Source organism: Zea mays, chromosome 8 (genome assembly GCF_902167145.1).
Source record: "Zea mays cultivar B73 chromosome 8, Zm-B73-REFERENCE-NAM-5.0, whole genome shotgun sequence".
NCBI lineage: Eukaryota > Viridiplantae > Streptophyta > Magnoliopsida > Poales > Poaceae > Zea > Zea mays.
In genome coordinates, this window is record NC_050103.1 from 148,006,689 (window position 1) to 148,030,195 (window position 23,507).

General features: G+C 46.1%; 1 protein-coding gene across 1 annotated transcript; it reads right to left on the reverse strand.

Moving 5' to 3' along the window:
• Positions 1 to 10,238: 10,238 nt before the first annotated feature.
• Positions 10,239 to 13,041, reverse strand: LOC100283595 (uncharacterized). The gene is made up of 7 exons (NM_001371951.1): positions 12,871 to 13,041; positions 12,564 to 12,731; positions 12,271 to 12,474; positions 12,002 to 12,174; positions 11,411 to 11,507; positions 11,131 to 11,284; positions 10,239 to 10,625 (listed from the first exon to the last, which is right to left on the reverse strand). The coding sequence occupies exons 1-7, from the start codon at positions 12,928 to 12,930 to the stop codon at positions 10,444 to 10,446; spliced, it is 1,038 nt and encodes a 345-aa protein (NP_001358880.1). The 5' UTR covers positions 12,931 to 13,041; the 3' UTR covers positions 10,239 to 10,443.
• Between the last annotated feature and the right edge of the window lie 10,466 nt (positions 13,042 to 23,507).

Genomic DNA, 23,507 nt, shown 5'->3' on the forward strand with positions numbered 1-23,507 from the left:
CACCTTCTTCTCCCTTGCCATAAGGCAAGTGTGACACTCGTTGGGGAAGAGGGATGACTTGTTGAATGCAGTGGCGGCGAGTCCCTCATTGTCGGAGTCAGACGAGGAGCAGTCTGAATCCCACTCCTTGCCAAGATGAGCCTCGCCCTTTGCCTTCTTATAATTCTTCTTCTCCCTCTTGTTCCCTTGGTCCTGATCACTATCATTGTCGGGACAGTTAGCAATAAAATGACCAAGCTTACCGCATTTGAAGCACGAACGCTTCCCCTTGGCTTTGGTCTTGCTTGGCTGTCCCTTGCGACCTTTAAGCGCCGTCTTGAATCTTTTGATGATGAGGGCCATCTCTTCATCATTAAGTCCGGCCGCCTCAATTTGTGCCACCCTGCTAGGTAGCGCCTCCTTGCTTCTTGTTGCCTTGAGAGCAAGGGGTTGAGGCTCGTTGATCGGTCCATTCAAGGCGTCGTCCACGTATCTTGCCTCCTTGATCATCATCCGCCCGCTTACGAATTTTCCGAGTACCTCCTCGGGCGTCATCTTCGTGTACCTGGGATTCTCACGAATATTGTTCACGAGATGAGGATCAAGAACGGTAAATGACCTTAGCATTAGGCGGACGACGTCGTGATCCGTCCATCGCGTGCTTCCGTAGCTCCTTATTTTGTTGATAAGGATCTTGAGCCGGTTGTATGTTTGCGTCGGCTCCTCGCCCCTTATCATCGCGAATCGTCCGAGCTCGCCCTCCACCAACTCCATTTTGGTGAGTAAGGTGACATCATTCCCCTCATGAGAGATCTTGAGGGTGTCCCAAATTTGCTTGGCATTGTCCAAGCCGCTCACCTTGTGATACTCGTCCCTGCACAAAGAGGCTAGCAACACAGTAGTAGCTTGTTCATTTTTATGGATCTGTTCATTAATAAACGAAGGACTATCCGAGCTATCAAATTTCATTCCACTTTCCACAATCTCCCAAATGCTTGGATGGAGAGAAAATAGGTGTGTACGCATTTTGTGACTCCAAAATCCGTAGTCCTCTCCATCAAAGTGAGGAGGCTTGCCAAGTGGAATGGGGAGCAAATGAGCATTTGAGCTGTGCGGAATGCGCGAATAATCAAAAGAAAAGTTTGAGTTAACCGTCTTTTGTTTGTCGTAGTCGTCGTCCTTGTGGGAAGAAGTAGACTCGTCGCTGTCGTAGTAGACGATCTCCTTGATACGTCTTGTCTTCTTCTTCTTCCCATCTTTACGTCTGTGGCCTGAGCCAGAGTCGTTGGATTTGTCATCTTTTGGTTCGTTGACGAAGGACTCCTTTTCCTTGTCGTTGATCACGATTCCCTTCCCCTTAGGATCCATCTCTTCGGGCGGTTAGTCCCTTTCTTGAAGAGAACGGCTCCGATACCAATTGAGAGCACCTAGAGGGGGGGTGAATAGGTGATCCTGTAAAACTTAAACTTATAGCCACAAAAACTTGTTAAGTGTTAGCACAATAAATGCCAAGTGGCTAGAAAGGAGTCTCAACAAAACACAATACCACAAGAGATCAATCACAGAGACGACACAGTGGTTTATCCCGTGGTTCGGCCAAGACCAACGCTTGCCTACTCCACGTTGTGGCGTCCCAACGGACGAGGGTTGCAATCAACCCCTCTCAAGCGGTCCAAAGACCCACTTGAATACCACGGTGTTTTGCTTGCTTTTTCTCAATCCCGTTTGCGAGGAATCTCCACAACTTGGAGCCTCTCGCCCTTACAATTGAAGTTCACAAAGAACACAGAGCAAAGGGGGAATGAGCAACGCACACAAGACTTCAAAAGATCAGAGCAACAACACGCACACAAGTCGCAACAAGAGCTCGCAACATAACTCAAAGAGTTCGCAACTCAACAAGAGCTCTAGATGCTATCACAATGAAACGAATGCGTGAGATCGATGTCTTGGTGCTTAGGAATGTTGTAGGAATGCTTGATCTGCTCCTCCATGCGCCTAGGGGTCCCTTTTATAGCCCCAAGGCAGCTAGGAGCCGTTGAAAGCAATTCTGGAAGGCTGATCTTGCCTTCTGTCATCGGGCGCACCGGACAGTCCGGTGCACACCGGACACTGTCCGGTGCCCGATTTCTTTCCTTAAATGGCGCAGCCGACCGTTGCAGATCTGGGAGCCGTTGGCGCACCGGACAGTCCGGTGCACACCGGACAGTCCGGTGCCCCCTTCCGACCGTTGGCTCGGCCACGTGTCGCGCACGGATTCCGCGGCCGACCGTTGGCCCGGCCGACCATTGGCTCACCGGACAGTCCGGTGCACACCGGACAGTCCGGTGAATTTTAGCCGTACGCCGTCGGCGAATTCCCGAGAGCGGCCACTTCGCTCGAGGCAGCCTGGCGCACCGGACACTGTCCGGTGCACCACCGGACAGTCCGGTGCTCCAGACCGAACAGCCTCTTGGCTGCACACAGCCAACTTTTCTTTGACTCGATTTCTCCTGTTTCAAGCACTTAGACACAATACATTAGTCTTCAAAACAATGTACTAAGGCTTAGAAACATACCTTTACTCTTGATTTGCACTTTGTCCATCCAAGGGTATAGATTCACATTTAAGCACCTATGTTGGCACTCAATCACCAAAATACTTAGAAATGGCCCAAGGGCACATTTCCCTTTCACTTGCCTAGAGGCCAGCCTCCCTTTTATAGGCTAAAAGGATCACGATGCCCAGAAGGGGGTGAATTAGGATTTTCTAAAATTCTAACAAAAGATTAAACCCTAAGCATGAGCCCAACTTCACCCAAACTACTAGCAACAAGTAAAAGTTATGAAATAGAGTACAACACTAAGTCATTATTGCAAATACTAACTAAGCAAATACACAAAGTAAAATGCTCAAAGTAAATACATAAAATAAAGTAGGGACAAGAAGATTCCTCCAATTTTTCCCGAGGTATAGAAGAGTTGGCACTCTCCACTAGTCCTCGTTGGAGCACCTACGTAAGAGTATCGCTCCCCCTTGGTCCTCGCAAGAACCAAATGCTCACTATGAAGACGATCCTTTGCCTCTCCGGTGCGGTGGATCCCTCACGACCGCGTACAATCTCCGAGTCGGGTCACCAACAAATCCTCCGGGGTGATCATCGAACTCCAATCACCACTGAGCCATCTAGGTGATGTCGATCATCATGAATAACAAGCTATAGACCTTCACTTGACCAAGAGAAGCCTAATGCATGTGGTGTGTGCTCTAGGTGGCTCTCATAAGCACTAATGAGGTCCTAACATGGGATTATGATTTTGCTAATCACCTCACTATACTTTATGGACTTGAAATTCTCTAGCAATGAATACAAGTGAGTTGGGGCAGCAAGACACTCATAATGGCTGATAGAGGGGGTACAAATACACCCACCAACCGAAACTAGTCGTTATTGTAGGTTGCTACGCATGGGGGCACCAGACAGTCTGGTGTGCCACCGGTGCACCAACTGTGTGCTTTCAACGGCTAGTTCAGATAGTTAGTCATTGCTCTGATGTCGCACCGGACAGTGAACAGTGACTGTCCGGTGTGCACTGGACAGTCCAGTGCGGGCTAAAAATCAACTTCACCAACTAAGCGTCTCGCATTTCTAGGGTGTTGAGGCTTGCTCCCAGGCGCTCTTGGGCTCGCTGCCAGGGGGAGCACCGGACAGTCTGGTGCCCTATGTCAGCAGGCCCAAGTTCTTTCCTTAGGTTTTTCTAAACCGTTTTCGATTCTAAATTGTGAGTGAGTTATAGAGTGACATCTATCACTAGTTGTGAGTGTGAACATGCACCGACACTATACTAGATTTCTCTTAGTCAAACTACTCATCCACAACCCCTCTTTATAGCACGGCTAAAACAAAAATATAAGTCCTAACTCTATACCAAGTGTCCACAACTTCTTTGACACTTAGGATATGAAGTCGCTTCAAGTTCTCATCTGAGGGATTGTTTTCACTGTTGTAGCGCAACTCCCTACAATGTGACCTAACTACCATTTGCTCTACAAAACACACGTTAGTCATATATAATCTTACGTTGTCATTAATCACTAAAACCAACTAGGGGCCTAGATGCTTTCATAGGCCAGGATAGGGGTCGCCTAATGGTGGCTTCCCTGGGAAGGAGCCGTAAGGCAAGGGTAAAACTAGTGTTTTACCTTGGGGTAAGTCCACGTGTAGTCGTGGAGCCCAGGGCTTCCTAGCTATTGCATATTTATCATAGTGGATGAAGCGGGGGCAACGATGGTCCCAGGCGCCATTCATCATTTCGGCTACGCCGACCCCTGGCTTCCGTAGCTTAGGGCTCGGTGCAACCCATCATGTAGTGCCCTGTGGGAGGTCTGCGCACTCAGGCCTAGCCCGATAGGCCATGAGTGTGCCACAAACCAAGGGACGCGTGAGCCATTAATGCGTCGCAATCTAGGGGCTCGTAGGTCATGAGTGCTATACGGCCTGAGGGGTCCGTAGGTCATGGGTGGGAAGCGGACCAACGCCACGCTATGGCTTGGTGCTAGATGTGGTTAATGCAGCCAGTAATTTATGACGGATCAGCCTAGGGCTGGGCACGGGATCCACTTGAGTGGTTCCCTTCCAACATGCTCGTGCTCCCTTATCAGGCTTCACCACGGCGTTCAACCGGGGGTGGGTCCTTTCAGGGTTGGCGCACTTGCCTCTTTCGACTGACTAACGAGTTGTGATATCCTGGCCCCTAGGATGGTGATATCCTGGCCCAAGGCTTAATAGAATTAATAGAGAATCCATACCAACAAGGTGCATATTCTTTTTCGGAAGCCTATCTCGAAAGAACCTCCAAGTTAAGCGTGCTTGGCTTGGAGCAATTTGGGATGAGTGACCAACCGGAAAGTTTTCTTGGGTGTGCATGAGTGAGGACAAAGTGTGCACAAAAGACTCGTGTTGGTCTATGGGAACGATATATGATCCTAGAGAGCTGTCTGGAGTAAGTACTGCCGATCCAGGGATTGGATGGGGTGTTACACGAGCCCAAGCGATCAGGGGGATGGGTGACCGACCGGGAAGTTTTCTTGGGTGTGCATGAGTGAGGACAAAGTGTGCACAAAAGGCTCGTGTTGGTCTGTGGGGACGATATATGATCCTAGAGAGCTGTCAGGAGTAAGTACCGCCGGTCCAGGGATTGGATAGGGTGTTACACGAGCCCAAGCGATCAGGGGCTCTTCCCTCAGCGCGCTCATTGACTAGCAGGTCCCAAGGACCGAGAATCGTTTCCCCAACAATCATAGAAAACGATCCAAAAAAGGAGGGCTTTGAACTAGATTCTTGGTTATAGGATTCTCAATCTTCCTTAGGAAAACATAAATGTGAACTATAGACCATTAGGATAGAACTCACACTAAAACTAAATGGAACCCTTGCAATAATTGCTCCCGGAGGAGGACTATTACGACGAGTTTGACGAGATCTAGGTGTCGTCTCCCAGTCAACTTGATGGCTCCAATAAAATAATATTAGTTTGATATATTTATTATCAGTTATTTTGTAAGACATGTTTGTTATGTAATAAAGTTTGTGACATTCGTCTCTATACACTAAGTCATTGTATGTGTTGATCTTCTTCAGCGCACATCTGAGACGCGCCCGGGTTTCTCTTAAAACTAGGTGTGACAGAAGTGGTACCAGAGGAATGTTGAATGTAGGACGTAACCTAGATAGACCTAGACAAAACCTTTACCTGCTTACCTTTACTCTGATTTTTTCTAAACTTTTTTTGATCTTGTCTCACCTTTTGGCTTTTCTACTCTGACTATTCTTATCTTCTCTACTCTAAAAGACAGAAAGGATTTCACACCTTGGAATCCTATACCAATGAATTCGCAAAGTGATAGGAGACCTAAGACAAATATATATATATATATATATATATATATATATATATATATATATATATATATATATATATATATATATATATATAATCGATATTTAGGTGCTTGCTCTGCTTGTTCTTATGATAATTGCTTGATTTGCTTTTTTCGATCAATTGAAATATTTGTGGGACTATATACACCATACAACCTAGTATAGTGGATACGCTCTAGCATGTACCACCGTAGATGTAGTGTAGTAATGTTAGGTAGGTGACACTCTAATCTACTGGGCTATTGTGACCCAAAAGATCGTGACCTAAAAGTCGAGTGTTTCATCACCACCACCCAGGGATAAGCATCGTGAGTTTATGAGTCATAAGCCACCCACATTCTCTAGCTCCCCAGATCCACTCCAGACTGATGATTGGCTGAAGTCAATGGAGAAGATGCTTAACATTGCCCAATGCACTAACAGAGAGAAGGTCTTATATGCATCGGGTCGCCTTACTAGCCCCGCTGCTGACTTGTGGGATTCTTACTGTGCTGCTCATGCCGCTGCTAACACCATCACCTCGGCAGAATTCTCATCTAATTTCAAAAACTATCATATTCCTGCTGGCTTGATGAAGATTAAGAAGAAGGAGTTCCTTTCCCTCGGGCAGGGAAACATGTGAGTGAGTGAGTATGGAGATAAATTCATCCATCTGTCAGATATGCTCCAGAGGAGGTTGCTGAAGCTGAAAAGAAGCAGGAGTTATTCTTGGAGGGACTCATCGGGTCACTCCAGTACCAGCTGATGTCACATTCCTTTCCATATTTCCAGAAGCTTCTGGACAAGGTCATAGCTCTTGAAAACAAGCGTGTTCAACTAGGCAAGATGAAGAGGAAGGCTATCACCTAGGGACAGGGGGCAGCAACAGTCGTCCTCGTTACACTTAGCCTTAGAGTACACCAGCTCATCTAGGAGGAGGGTAGCAGTCATATCAGCACCATGTTCACAAGACACCACAGGCCACGCCTCAGACACCACACCCTTGCTTGGCTGCTCCAGCTGACACCCCGATGAGACCTGCTGGATAGAACACTACTACTGGCAATTCACGCTTAAAGTTTGGTGAGGTTGGACACTAAGCTAATGTCTGTACTAAGAGAAGCACCAACACTCCAACTCGAGGCAGTAATCCTAGCAAGCAGAATTAGACTCCAGCCAGCAACCACGGATATAATATTACCAGGGTTAATCAAATCAGTGCTGAAGCTACTACTGGTGGTTCTAACATCGTCATTAGTACATTCCTCATTAGTTCCATGCCAACTTATATACTTTTTGATTTCGGAGCTTCGCATTCATTCATATTTTCTCGTTATGTTAATACAAACATTGTACCTTGCCTTACTATGTGTAGACCTATGGTAGTCATTACACCTAAAGGGCCTTTTGAAGCAACATATATGAATCATAAGATAAGATAGAAGAAGCAATAATGGGAAGAAAATTTTGGACAATACCTATAGTGCTAGAAGAGAGTAGCATAGACTTAATCCTTTGCATGAACTGGTTAAAACAGTGGAAAGCAGTTACACATTGTGCTAGAGGAAATGTAGAGCTTTCTAGTCCTGATGGTGATAGATTTGAAGTCACAGTTTCCCCAACCCCATCCACCCAACCTGCTATCTACCTAGTTAACAGTAAATTTATGGTCGGCCATATCTGAATTGTTAAAGAGTTCCCAGATGTTTTTCTAGAAGAGCTACCTAGAATGCCACCGGATAGAGATGTGGAGTTCGTTATTGACCTATTACCTGGAACTATCCCTATTTTAAAAAGATCCTACCAGATGTCTGTAGATGAATTAAAAAAACTTAAGAAACAATTGAAGGAGTTGCAGGAATCGGGGTATATTCGTCCTAGTTCCTCACCTTGAGGAGCACCTGTTCTGTTTGTTCAGAAGAAGGACGGTTCCTAGAGGATGTGTGTTGATTATCGATCACTCAATGATGTGACCATTAAAAATAAGTACCCCTTACCACATATCAAAGATTTGTTTGACCAAATGAGAGGTGTCAAGGTCTTTTCCAAGATTGATCTTAGGTCGGGGTATCATCATATGAAGATTAGGCCTTCTGATATTCATAAGATGACTTTCTCTACTCGATATGGACTATACGAGTTCACTGTCATGTCGTTTGGCTTGACCAATGCACCAGCCTACTTCATGAATCTGATGAATAAGGTGTTTATGGAATATCTTGATAAGTTCGTCTTGGTATTCATCGACGACATTCTGATTTATTTCAAGAATGATGGAGAGCACGAGGAACATCTGTAGTTAGTGTTACAAAAGTTTAGGGACAACCAACTCTATGCCAAGTTCAGTAAATGTGAGTTCTGGTTGGGTGAAGTACCATTCCTTGGGCATATAATCTCCAATGGAGGAATAGCAGTGGATCCGGCCAAAGTAAGAGAGATAGTGGGATGGAAGATACCAACATCGGTCACCAAAATTCGGAATTTTCTGGGACTCGCGGGATACTACTGACGTTTCATCGAGGGGTTCTCCAAGATAGCAAAGCTGATGACCTCGCTGTTGGAGAAGGGAAAGGAATTTAAGTGGACTCAGGCCTGCCAAAATAGGTTCAATCAGCTGAAGTTTAAGTTGATGTCACCTCCAGTGTTGGTAATGCCAGATCTACAAAAGGGATTTGATATATATTGTGATGCGTCTCGTCAAGGATTGGGGTGTGTTCTTATGCAAGAGAGACATGTCATAGCCTACGCATCTCGCCAGTTGAGGAAACATGAGTTAAACTACCCCACCCATTATCTAGAACTTTCCACTGTAGTGCATGCTCTCAAGATTTGGAGACATTACATAATGGGGACCAAGTGTCAAATCTATACGGACCATAAGAGCTTGAAGTATATCTTTACCCAAAAAGACCTAAATCTTATGCAATGTCATTGGTTGGAGCTCATCAAGGATTATGACTTGGAGATTCACTACCATCTAGGCAAGGCAAATCTGGTTGCAGATGCCTTGAGTCGGAAGGACCATGCCCATCCTAGCTACCCAGTAGGTTGGCAGAGGAGTTTGATGAGCTAAACCTGGGGATAGTTGCCCATGCAGAGGGAATTACTATAGAAGTGGAACCTACCTTAGAGCAAGATATATGGAAAGGTCAGGTTGTGATGCTAAGATTCAAGAGATCAAAGACTCGATGGCAGAAGGTAGAGGTCTAGACATCACGAAAGATGAGCAAGGCAAAATCTGGCTTAAGAACAGGATATGTGTTCCTGAGATGGGCAGTCTTCGTGAGACCATATTGAAAGAAGCCCATGACTCAGTTTATTCCATCCACCCTAGAAGTACCAAGATGTATTAGGGTCTAAAACAAAAGTATTTGTGAAATGGTCTGAAAAGAGATGTCGCTGCACATGTGGCAGTATGTGATGTATGTCAAATGGTAAAAGCTGAACATCACAGGCCAGCCAGATTGCTTCATCCATTAAAAGTACCTGAATGAAAGTAGGAAGAAATCGGTATAGATTTCATAGTCGGGTCGCCTTGCGTCCCAAAAGGTTATGATTCCATATGGGTGATTGTGGATAGATTAACCAAAGTAGCTCACTTTATTATGGTCAAGCCTACCTATAAGGGCACTCAGTTGGCAGACTTGTATATGTATCAGATCGTATGCCTATATGGAGTACCTAATAAGATTGTTTGTGATTGGAGATCTCAGGTCACTTCAAGATTTTGGAAGTCTTCATGAGAGTATGGACACGAAGCTGAATTTTAGCCTAGTCTGCCATCTCTAAACAGATGGGCAGACCGAGAGAACAAATCAGGTGTTAGAGTATATGTTGAGAGCTTGTGCTCTTAAGTATGGTGACAGTTGAGACAAAAGTTTACCCTACACATAGTTCTCTTATAATAACAGTCACCAAGCCAGTTTGAAAACCTAGCTGACCAACGGTCCCAAGAGCGGGATCATTTCCCCGACACCCATTCTCAGATTCGTAATGTTTATAATTGGTTAAGGGAATAAGGGATGTCTTCGTCAGCCTAAACACAGTTTTCTTCTGCCTCATGGTCAAAGACAGATTAAGTACAAGAAACATTAAGTGAAGGAGAAGTTTCTTTAAAAAAAATGCAGCAGCATACTTGACATTCCTCAACACGGTCTCAGCGCGTTGTGTTTTGGTTTTTCTTTTTCGCATTTTCAGGTCTAAATGTGGATTACAAGCGAGAATTCATGTACTGTACTACAGATGGTGCATGTTTTTCCTGCCTGCATACTGATTGAGATAGCACATATTATTGTAACTATACATTATTCTTTTGCGAGGAAATATATGGTAGGTTCACACAACCACAACTCAAACTGATGCGACGAAATATATGGTAGCACACATTCCTGTAACTGTACATTATTCGTACTTCCAACAAGACTGGGCCCTTCATTGTTCTTCTCCATACATTATTATTTACTAGAAGAGGCTGTTCACAAAGGGGCATCGGCAATGTTCCTGAGGGCATCTGCAGGGAGAGGGCCATACCAATCGCATCATCATTGTTGCTTTCAAGTATTTTTTAGCTCTGCTTCTTTGGCGTATCAGCGTACTTCCAGGTGGTATGTGCAAATGAAGTGAATTGTCTTCCACCAGCCACATCTTCTTCCCGTATCTGGCTGCCCATTTCTTTCAGATCTTCGTCTGTCAGTTTCACCTTCAAGGAGTCAATGTTGGAATCTAGATTCTTGATTTTGGTTGTCCCTGAGAAATTGTAGAAAACACTTGTCAGTGACTAAATACAGGACTATCGGAACATATATATAGCCATGAAGCATGACTACTGATGACTTGTTTGAACTTGGGAAGGGAATAACAAGAGTAAGACTCAAGAATAAGTCAGTTAAATCGCACAATGTTTCAAATGAACAGAGTAGTTCATAGATCAGTAAAAAATATCATATGGCAAAAACTATTCAACATGCTATTATGCACACACACTTGGATGGAAGGAGGTTGCTTCCCTTCAAAACAATGAAATGCTGTTCGAACTGGATGTGTTCCTCTACATTATTGTGTTTCTCTGCCAAAGCAGATTATATTATAATTGAAAAGGTTACTCCTAAGTTATACGACCTAAACTATTTCCGATCATTAATAATGGTCTATGAACATGATGCAATACACTGTTCTCTCAAAGTGTATAACTCATCAGTCTGAAAGCACAGACCGTCGTCAATGATAAGAGAATGAGATTATAAGGTAACACCTGGTATAGGAACCACATCATCTCCTTGATGCAGAACCCATGCTAAAGCTAGCTGAGCAGGGCTGCACTGGTGCTTATTGGCCAGTTCTTCCATTCGCAAATAAATTTGCTTGTTCTTCTCCAAATTTTCTGGAGCAAACCTTGGGATCCCATGCTGACAAGCCAAAGTAAAATCTGTAAGTGAACTAAGAAAAAGATTTTGATGCAGACCAAGAAATGTTTTTTTTGCAACAAAAGAAAGAAATGATATTCTGAGGTAGACTGTGTCAATACTTGATACCAGATTAGATTCAGCAGACACTTGTTCTTTCACTCCTCTTCCACCAAAAAACCCACGGCCAAGAGGACTGTATGGTACAATTCCAATGCCCAATTCTCTGAAGTCCACAGCATAAAGAATCTTAATACATGATAATATCCGGTAGGCTTTGTTTGGTTACGTATTTGTAACAATACATATGTATTAAGACCTTGTTCGGTTATTCCCAATACACATGGATTGGATGGGATTGGAAAAAATTAAGAAGAAGTTTGACTTGTTTGGGATTCAAACCCATCCAATCCCACTCAATCCACATGGATTGAGAGCTAACCGAACAAGCCCTAAGGTCTTGTTCGGTTATTCCCAAAACACATGGATTGGATGGGATTGGAAAAAAATGAGAAGAGATTTAACTTGTTTGGGATTCAAACCCATCCAATCCCACTCAATCCATATGGATTGAGACCTAACCGAACAAGCCCTAAGGTGGATTGGGGTGTAAGTTAAATCCACCTCAATCTATGTGTATTGAGGTAATACTAGAGTATCCAAACAAAGCCGTGAGGGCCTCATGGGCTGGAACAAAAGAGTCTGCAATCCATGAATCACCTGCAGAGCGGCACAATTTCGGGCTCAATGTCGCGAGACCAGAGAGACCACTCCATCTGCACCGCGGTGATCGGGTGCACAGCATGTGCACGCCTGATGGTGTCCGGGCTCGCCTCTGACAATCCGATGTACTTGACCTTACCCTCCTCCACCAGCTTCTTGAGCTCGCCAATCTGCGATAATTTCGAACAAAGATTTCACATGAGCAAACACACCAACAACGCCGACTGCTTTAAGGCAGACCGAATGTGCAGGCAGGCTCCAGAGACCGTCTCCTCGATGGGAGTTGTGGTGTCAATGCGGTGCTGGTAGTAGAGGTCGATGCAGTCGATGCCGAGGCGGCGCAGGCTGGCCTCGCAGCAGGCGCGAACGTACTCCGGCCGGCCGCACACGGTCCGCGTGCCGCTCTCGTCATGCCGTATCCCGAACTTGGTGGCCACCTGCACCTGCTCCCGCGGCAGCTGCTTCAGCGCCTGCAACGCACACAGACAGGCAGCAATGTCTTCCGCGGGTCAGTAAACCTCGCTCACACAGGCTCTGGTTAAGGAAAGCGCGAACGAACCTTGCCGAGGAGGATTTCGTTGGTGAGGGGCCCGTATACGTCGGAGGTGTCGAACAAGGTGACTCCGCGGCTGAAAGCGTGCGCGATGACGGCGATGCCGGCCTCGTCGTCCAGCGGGGAGTTGTACGCGCCCGTCAGCCCCATGCACCCGAACCCCAGCTTGGACACCTACATGGATGGAAATTGGAATCAATCGGCCGAGTCGATTCAATCAAAGCACCGGGCGACCGGACAACGACAGAGCGGAGGCACGGCCGCCGCAACAAGATAATTCGGGGAGAGGCGAACGTTGGGAGATAAAAGAGACCTCGAATCCCTGGATGCCGAGCTTGACGCGGGGAGGAACCGGACGTGCTTGGGTATCCATGGTCGCTGCTCGCCTGTGAAGTGTGAACTGAACTGCGAACGATGGATTGAAAAGTTTGGTTCTAGTCGGACGAGTAGTCGTGTCGGGCAAGACGTTTCTGCTAGAGATTGGAGGGCTATCATGAAATTATAAACAATACTCCCTCCGTTCCTTAATATATGTCGTCCGTTAGTACAAATTTGAACTACTAGGCGACAAATAAAAAGAAACGGAGGTAGTACCAAACTATCTATACCCGGTGTTGCACTCGAGCTGACATCCTCCACAGTCATAACTGTCGATGAGATGCAGATGTTGTGGCTGAAGCGGAAGCCGACGAGGTTGCCCAAGCAAGACGGTAGCCCTTTGTGTCGATATCGAAGACGGTAGCCCTCTGTGTCGATATCGAAGTAACCAAGCGCGAGGACGAGTAGTCGGGTCGAGTTGCTGTGCGTCAAGTAGATGTGGTCGATGTAGCGTCGATGATGCCAAAGACAACAAGGGTATGCAGGAAGGCCCACAACGCGCTAAGAGGCGTCAGGGTGATGGTGGTGTAGGAGGACACCATAGATGAAGACGGTGATGCAGTAGAGGCAGTCGTAAAAGTAGTCGATGCCGAGGATGATGCTGTCAAACTGCCGTGGACGATACGTGCTCCAGGTTTGCCACGCCTGGAAACGCGTCGTAGATGAATGCATGTGTCGGTGTTGCCAGTACCGCACGTACTAGGTAGAAGGCCCGAACGGCCGAACCAAGTGTCAGTGTCTGAAGGGACCAGCAGAGAAGACCTCCATGACGGTTGTAGTGCGGTATGGCGGGAGTGTCGTCGCAGCTCACAGTTGTCAGAGCTGAGTAGACGAAATAGTCGAGGATGAGACAGCGACGCTGGCAACAAGGATGTGCTGGACAAAGGCGAAGAGGTAGGCGTGGCGATGACACACAAGAGGAAGAGACTCGACATCACCAGTGGAGCGCGACGACGGTACTTGTCGATGAAGAACTCGAGGATGAACGTGTTGCAGACTAGCGGCAGGTATTACTATGCAACTCGCAGATGTCAAACAGCTCGCAGACCGTGCACAAGAGACACGCACCGATGGAGTCGACGGTGTTAGATGCAACGACGAGGATGACGATAGATGGCGATGCTGCTGCCTGAGGAGGCGACGCAGCGATGGCCCTCTTGCTTGGCGAAGTATCGCGCGATGGACGACAAACATCTCGGGAGGGTGGTTCGCCCACGACCGATTGATCAGGCCAACAACGTGCGAGGAGGAGACAATGATGGTGATATCGATGGTGGAGCCTTCTGATCGGTGGATGCAACGACAAGCCGACATAGAGGGAAGTGCAGACGAAGAGGCATGACACATGCAAGCATTCTGGTTATGCCGCAGGCCACGCCAGCTGCACCGTCAAAGAATATGGGGAAGCTAGTGTTGTTGAAGCCGATGTCGAGGACACGTGAGCCGACTGGCGGTGGGCATCGCAAACCCGATCTCTGATCAGGAAAAAAAGGAATTGATACACATCAGCAACATATTTGGGGACATCACCGAAGTATCGATAGCCAGTCCACCAATCCTCTATTGCCCTAGCATAGAGAATCAAGTCATGGAGAAAGATAACAGAGCCGGTGACCCGTCTCCATCCTCCTCTCGTCGTTCTCTAGAGCAGGTGTAAGGAAAATGGACCCCGGGCCATTTGGCTAAATGATTTTGGTGTTTGATGATCAACATAATCTTGTGGACTAATGTGTTTTCTAGTGTTTGTGTTTGTAGTTCACAGGATGCGAAGAGAATTGGACTAAGACTCTGAGGAGGCAACACCTCAAAAGAAGACCTAGAAGATCCGTAGAAGTCCAAGACTAAAGATTGAAAGAAGCCCAAGGAAACAACAAAGAAATCCAAGAAGTGGGCAGTCAGCCAACGCTCTGGTGGCGCACCGGACTGTCCGATGTGTGATCGGACAGTCTGCGCAGAGAGCCCGCAACCAAGGGCTCTCGGGGCTATAGCACCGGACTATCCGGTGTGCATTGGACAGTCTGGGTAATGGTCGAATCCAACGGTCGACTGCTAAATACCGCAACGGTCAGCTGACGTGGCCAGGGCACCGGACATGTCCGGTGTGTACCGGACTGTTGGGTGCGCTCGATGACAGAGCAGTCAACTTTCTGTCCAATGGCTAGAATTATGGGGGAGGTTATAAATACCCCACCAACCGGCATTTGAAGGTATGGGAGCCCAAGCAACATGCCAACATATGTTATAGACATTTCCAAGTGCTCAAACACCCAAGTGCTTAATAGAACCACTCGGTGATTAGCATATGTGCTTTGTGAAGGGCTTAGGTTAGTTAGACCGCTTATGCGCTTGCTCTAGGTTGTTCCTAGTAAGTTGAGTGAGTTTAGAAAACCCCACAAAACCCCTTAGCTCTTGTGTGAGCCATTGTAATATTGTACCGAGTGGGGTGAGAGTCTTACGAAGACCGTGACAACCGAGTTTGTGTCACGACCGCCATCGTGTACTGGAGAGAACGAGGCCTACGGCGTTTCGGCCAGAAGCTCGATAGTGGAGACGGCGGAGAGCGTCCGAGAGGAGCTAGAAGCGGAGCACCACTTGCGCGTGGAGAAGGCCCACGGCTCTCTACGAATTTACTCGATTGAGGTGCTTGGCCCTTGTGTGGGCTACCCTTTGCGTAGGGGCACCAACGAGGATTAGTCGAACCTTACATGGTTCCGGTTACCTCAGTAAAAATACTGGCATTGTCCATGTGAGTTTGCATCTCTACCCTTGCTCTTTACCTTTGGATTTACATTAAATAATTAAGTTTCAATTTATCTTCACTAGTTAGAGTATTTAGGATTGAAACATAGGTTTTGCGGTAGAGATAGCTACACATAGACTATACCTAGTTTACACATTCTAGATTGTTTATTTACATAGGTTTTGGTCTAGGGATTTATTTGTGGCCTAGTTTAGACATAGTTTTTCGAACTCCTAATTCACCCCCCTTAGGCGTCACTGTTTCCTACAGCATGGAAGAGAGAAGAGGCAGATCCAGACCATCACTGTAGCGACCAAGGGGGTGGCACAACCCGTCATCACAGTGACAAGGGAAGGGCGCAGCTCGCGGTCACCACCATGACACCACCTCGCGGCGGAGGGACGGCATGGCTCGACCCAACGATGAGGAGCCTAGAGCCGCTCCATAGCTAGGGGCGGGCCGACGGCGAGGATCCGCGACATAGCTTCGAGGCAAGGGGAGGCCCGACGGCATGGCCCAATCTGCAGCTTGACCGGCTGCGTCCGCGTGGTTGAAGGCCTAACCGACGATGCGGAGGGGCACGTATCGGCTAGGGGTGGACGCAGGACCATGGAGCCAAGACGACGTGGGACTGGAGGGACACGTCGAGCAGCCTCTGCCGATCCGAGCTACCTCCCCGTGGCCGTCACCACGACGGCGAGCGAAGAGGAAGCTCGGACGCAGTGGCCTAGCCACAATCGTCACCATGATGACGTGTGAACAGGACGAAGCAAGGCAGAGCTAGCCGACGACGGAGACAACCACCACAACGCGGATCCGGTGAAAGTCCTGAAAGGGAAATAGGGTCAAACCTTTTCCTATATAATTTTGGTGGTTGAATTGCCCAACACAAACAATTGGACTAACTAGTTTGCTCTAGATTATATGCTCTACAGGTGCCAAAGGTTCAACACAAACCAATAAAATGTTAGAGATAGGGTTCAAATTAAAGGAGCAAAGAAAACCGAAAGTTGCCCTAGTCTGGCGCACCGGACAGTGTCCGGTGCACCAGGGAGATCAACTTCGAACTTGCCACCTTCGGGTTTCTAGAAATCGCTCCCCGCTATAATTCACTGGACTGTCCGGTGTAGCACCGGACTGTCTGGTGTGCCAGCGGGAGCAACGGCTACAGCGCCAATGGTAGACTGCAAAATGAACAGTGAATAGTGAACAGTGCGAACTGCGCACGCAGAGTCAGAGCAGGCGCCGGAAGGCGCACCGGACAGTGAACAGTACCTGTCCGGTGCACCACCGGAGTGTCTGGTGGCCCCACCTGTCAGAGCTCCAACGGTCGAACCCTAACGGTTGGATGACACGGCTAGCGCACCGGACAGTGTCCGTTGGCGCACCGGACTGTCCGGTGCGCCCATCGACAGCAGCCTTCACCAAAGGCCATTTTGGTGGTTAGGGCTATAAATACCCCCCCAACCACCACACTTCGAGGCATCCAAGTTTTTCAGCCAACACATTCAAAACAAGAGCTAGTGCATTCAATACAGGACACATATAGATTGAATCAAAATCTCTCCAAGTCCGAATTCCACTCAAAGCAATTAGTGACTAGAAGAGAGAGTTTTGTCGTGTTCTTTTGAGCTCTTACGCTTGGATCGCTTTTCTTCTTCCCCATTCTTGTTCTCAACACCTTTGTAATCAAAGCAAGAGACACCAAGTTGTGGTGGTCCTTGCGGGGTCTAAGTGACCCATTTGATTGAGGAGAAAAGCTCACTCGGTCTAGGTGACCGTTTGAGAGAGGGAAAGGGTTGAAAGAGACCCGGTCTTTGTGACCACCTCAACGGGGACTAGGCCTTTGAGGGCCGAACCTCGGTAAAACAAATCACTGTGTCACTCTCACTATTTGCTTGTGATTTGTTTTTGCCCTCTCTATCGGACTTGGTTTTATTTCTAACGCTAACCTTGGCTTGTAGCTGTGCTTAAAGTTTGTAAATTTCAGATTCCGCCTATTCACCCCCCTCTAGGCGACTTTCAATTGGTATCGGAGCCTGGTACTTCATTAGAGCCTAACCGCTCGAAGTGATGTCGGGAGATCACACCAAGAAGGAGGTCATGACCGGCGAGAAGCCCGCTACAAGCCACGGGAAGGCTCCATCATGGGAGTCCGGCACCAAGCACAAGGAGGAATCCCCTCCACACGTCAAGTCGCATCGGAGTGGTGACAAGAAGAAGAAGATGAAGAAAGTGGTCTACTATGAGACCGACTCTTCGTCGCCATCCACCTCCAGCTCTGACGCACCATCTGTAACTTCTAAGCGCCATGAGCGTAAGAAGTTTAGTAAGATCCCCTTACGCTACCCTCACATTTCTAAACGTACTCCATTGCTTTCTATCCCATTAGGCAAACCACCGGTTTTTTATGATGAAGATTATAGTATGTGGAGTGACAAAATGAGGCACCATCTAACCTCACTCCACGCTAGTATTTGGGATATTATTGAATTTGGAGCACAGGTACCATTCGTAGGGGATGAAGATTATGATTCAGACGAGGTTGCCCAAATCCGGCACTTCAACTCCCAAGCCACTACTATACTCCTCGCCTCTCTAAGTCGAGAGGAGTATAATAAGGTGCAAGGGTTGAAGAGCGCCAAGGAAATTTGGGACGTGCTCAAGACCGCGCACGAAGGTGATGAGGTGACAAAGATCACCAAACGGGAGATGATCGAGGGGGAGCTCGGTCGGTTCGTCCTCAACCAAGGAGAGGATCCACAAGCCATGTACAACTGGCTAAAGACCTTGGTGAATCAAGTGCGCAACCTCGGGAGCACAAAATGGGATGACCATGAGATGGTCAAGGTTATTCTAAGATCACTTGTTTTTCTTAATCCTACACAATTTCAATTAATTCGTGGTGATCCTAGATACAAGCTAATGTCTCCCGAGGAAGTTATAGGAAAGTTTGAGCTTTGAATTAATGATCAAAGGCTCCAAACAAATCATCGAGCAAGGCGCCACCTCAACACCCGAGGTGCAACCCATTGCCTTCAAAGCAACGGAGGAGAAGAAAGAAGAGTCTACATCAAGTAGACTTCCCATCGACGCCTCCAAGCTCGACAATGAGGAGATGGCGCTCATCATCAAGAGCTTCTGTCAAATCCTCAAGCAACGAAAGGGGAAAGACTACAAGCCCCGTTCCAAGAAGGTTTGCTACAAGTGTGGTAAGCCCGATCACTTTATAGCAAAATGTCCTATTTCTAGTGACAGTGACAGGGGCGACGACAAGAGGGGGAAGAAGAAGGAGAAGAAGAGATACTACAAGAGGAAGGGTGGCGATGCCCATGTATGCCGGGAGTGGGACTCCAACGAGAGCTCCACCGACTCCTCCTCCGACGAGGACGCCGCCAACATCACCGTCAACAAGGGTCTTCTCTTCCCAAACATCGGCCACAAGTGCCTCATGGCAAAGGACGGCAAAAAGAAGAAGGTAAAATCTAGAGCTTCCACTAAATATGCAACATCTAGTGATGAAGCTAGCTCTAGTGATGATGAGGATGATTTGCTCACACTTTTTGCCAACCTAAACATGCAACAAAAGGAAAATTTGAATGAATTAATTAGTGCTATTCATGAGAAGGATGAACTCTTGGATAGCCAAGAGGACTTCCTTATTAAGGAAAACAAGAAGCATGTTATGGTTAAAAATGCTTATGCTCAGGAAGTAGAAAAATGTGAAAAATTAACTAGTGAGCTTAGCATTTGCCATGACACTATCTCCAACCTTAGGAATGAGAATTCTAAATTAATTGCTAAGGTTGAGAAATTAAATGCTTGTGATGATTCTCTTGTCAAACTTAAAAATGATAATGCTAGTTTGATTGCTAAGATTGACAAGTTGAATGAATCTCTTTCTAGCCTTAAGATTGAGAATGATAAATTAATTTCTAAGGCTAAGAATTTAGATGTTTGCAATGTTTCTATTTCCAATCTTAAAAATGAGAATGCCATTTTACATGCTAAGATTGATGAATTAAATGCTTGCAAACCCTCTACATCTAGTGTTGATCATGTTACTATTTGTACTAGATGTAGAGACATTAATGTTGATGCTATTCATGATCACCTAGCTTTAATTAAACAACAAAATGATCACATAGCTCAACTTAGTGCTAAAATTAATGAGCATGAGATAGAAAATGAAAATTTTAAATTTGCTAGAAGCATGCTCTATAATGGGAGACGCCCTGGCATTAAGGATGGCATTGGCTTCCAACAGGGAGGCAATGTCAAGCTTAATGCCCCTAAGAAATTGTCTAACTTTGTTAAGGGCAAAGCACCCATGGTTCAGGATAACGAGGGTTACATTTTATCTCCTGCTGGTTATCCCGAACACAAAATTAGGAGAATTCATTCTAGGAAGTCTCACTCTGGCTCTCATCATGCTTTTATGTATAAGAGTGAGGCGTCTAGTTCTAGGCAATCCACTCATGTCAAATTGCCTAAAAAGAAAACTCCTGTTGCATCAAATGAGCCAATTGTTTCATTTAAGACTTTTGATGCTTCATATGTTTTAACTAACAAATCAGGCAAAGTAGTTGTCAAATATGTTGGGGGCAAACACAAGGGCTCCAAGACTTGTGTTTGGGTACCCAAGGTGCTTGTTTCTAATGTGAAAAGACCCAAGACCGTTTGGGTACCTAAGAACAAGGCCTAAACTTGTTTTGTAGGTATATGCATCTGGGGGCTCAAGTTGGATCATTGATAGCGGGTGCACAAACCACATGACAGGGGAGAAAAGGATGTTCTCCTCCTATGAGAAAAACCAAGATCCCCAACGAGCTATCACATTCGGGGATGGAAATCAAGGTTTGGTCAAAGGACTTGGTAAAATTGCTATATCACCTGACCATTCTATTTCTAATGTTTTTCTTGTAGATTCTTTAGATTATAACTTGCTTTCAGTTTCTCATTTATGCAAAATGGGTTACAACTGTCTTTTTACAGATATAGGTGTTACTGTCTTTAGGAGAAGTGATGATTCAGTAGCATTTAAGGGAGTGTTAGAGGGTCAACTATACTTAGTTGATTTCAATAGAGCTGAACTCGACACTTGCTTAATTGCTAAGACTAATATGGGTTAGCTCTGGCATCATCGGCTAGCCCATGTTGGGATGAAGAATCTTCACAAGCTTCTAAAGGGAGAACACATTTTGGGACTAATCAATGTTCATTTTGAGAAAGACAGGGTTTGTAGCGCATGTCAAGCAGGGAAGCAAGTTGGTGTTCATCATCCACACAAGAACATCATGACGACCGACATGCTGCTTGAGCTACTCCACATGGATCTATTCGGCCCGATCGCTTATATAAGCATCGTGAAAGTTCCCTTTGCCTAGGAACATGATCTGGATGTTGCCTAGAGGGGGGGTGAATAGGCGAATAAAAATTATCACTTTAAAACTTTAGTTCTCACTCTACTCGAAGGCCAGATTGCAGTGGAATGAAAGACCCTTCGAGTAGGTTGCAGCGGAATAGAAGATCATGTCTCAAAAGTGCCCTGCACTTCAAATATGACTTGTACCACAGATAAGTGTTGAAGTGTAGATATAAAAAGTGAGTAAGACAGAGAGTCAGCACACAATACAGAGCGAAGCACACAGAAGCAGGGATTTATCCCGAGGTTCGGCCAAGCCTGAAATGCTTGCCTAGTCCTCGTTGGAGTTAGCCACACCTAGGCTTGGAGTCTATTTCAACTCCTTCCTCTGTTTGCTCAAATCTGTCAGTATGACAGATAGAGCCTTCCACTATGTTGAGTTTGGTTACAACAAAGCCGCGGCTGCTTACAATCTTCTTGACAGCACTCCGGCAGAGTAATGATATGCTCAAGACCCTGCACTAGCTCTTAGCAGCACTTCTCCACTCTCTCAAGGCTTATAACTTTGCCTCTACACAAACTAGAGAGATATACATGAGAGAGAGAGAATCGATCCGAGTGATGTATACAACTGTTGGCTGCTCGTTTTTTTACTGTTGGAGGCGCCTAGGAGTCCCTTTTATAGACCCAAGAGGCCTAGGAGCCGTTGGAATTGCTTTTGGAAGGCAATATATGATTTCTGTCGGGTGACACACCGGGCAGTCCGGTGCACCACCAGACAGGTCCTGTAGCTTGTCCGGTGCGCGATCTCCTTCCAAATCTGGCTCAGCAGACTGTTGGAGCAACGGTCGACTTGGCTCACCGAACACTGTCCGGTGCTCACACCGGACAGTCTGGTGCGCCAACTGACCGTTGGCTCAGGCCACTGCGTCGCCCGCTGATCGTGCTGCCGACCGTTGGCGCATTCGACCGTTGGCTCACCGGATAGTCCGGTGCACCACCGGACAGTCCGGTGAATTATAGCCGTACGCCACCAAACTTTCTCGAGACTGGCCTGTTCACCGGAGTTCAGCCTGGCGCACCGGACACTGTCCGGTGCCCCACCGGACAGTCCGGTGTGCTAGATTGAGCTCAGTCTTGGCTGTACACAGCCAAGCCTTTTGCATCTCTTTTCTTTTCTTCTTTTCTCTGTTTCTAACACTTAGACAAACATATTAGTACACAAAAACCAATGTACTAAGTCTAGAAACATACCTTCTCTTTGATTTTTACTTCTCTAGCATTTGGCATGATTGAGATTGATGTTGGACTCATAAATCATCAAGTCAGCTTGACTTGATCTAGATTGACATTTCTGAGCTCCAACATCCTGCAAAGGTCACATAGAATATCTCCAAACTAGGAACAACCCAAACTAAAGATCAAGGTGCACTTAGCTCTTTTGGGCTGCTTCTAGTTCTGGTTTTGACATTGCTTCTCCTTCTAGTGACCTTGTTCACTTTTTGAGCTTGATCTTGAGCCTTATGACTTACACCACATAATTGTAGATGTTACCTCATTGGTTGTAAGTCATGTCCTTATGTAGTGTTCATTGATGCACCATAACTCTTCTTAACTCGATCAACCTTGATTCCGCAAGTCTTCTTCTTCACCCCTGGCCTTAGGTTCCTGGTCTCTTTGACTTTCTCCCATGCACTCGGTACCTCGAAGCTCTTCTTGGTTCCATCCTTGGCTTGATTGGTTGCCTCCAAGTTATTCACATCAAGTCTCACTTAAGCAATGTCCATCTTTCTTGTGATGTCCATTATCTAGATATAATTCTGTCTTTGGACCATCACACCTGTTAACTTGTGTTGAACCCTGTTAACTTTGCATTCAGCACCTGTTCAACACTTAGCACACTCGTTAGTCCTTTAATTGGGTTGTCATCTAAACACCAAAACCCATAAGAGAGCTTTCAATCTCCCCCTTTTTGGTGATTTATGGCAACACAATTAAATCTTACATAAGAGTAAGATTTAAAGCACAAATTTTGAATTCTAAGTTTGTAGAATGCTCCCCCTAGATATGTGCTTACATCAAAATCTTAATTTTGGCCTTATATGCCACGTTGCACATACTTAGGCTAATTCGAAGCATTACTACACCTTAGCACCTGTGGGATGTATTGTCGATAATTAAACATATGCACAAAATCAAAGTTAAACACCAATCAATTGAGTGAATATACCACAGGAATATCAACCTACCACTATTCACAATTAAGATACCAATTTAAAACAATTTTAAAGCACCAGAACCACATGAATATCTATTACAGGATAAACAATAGATGCCAATTTATTCATGTCAACGGAAGCTCTAATTTTGCATTATCACCATATAATACAACAAGAAGCATATGATAGGAATTATCAATAACACACGCAAACTAACACATCCTTCCTTAAGATCAAAGGAACTCAAC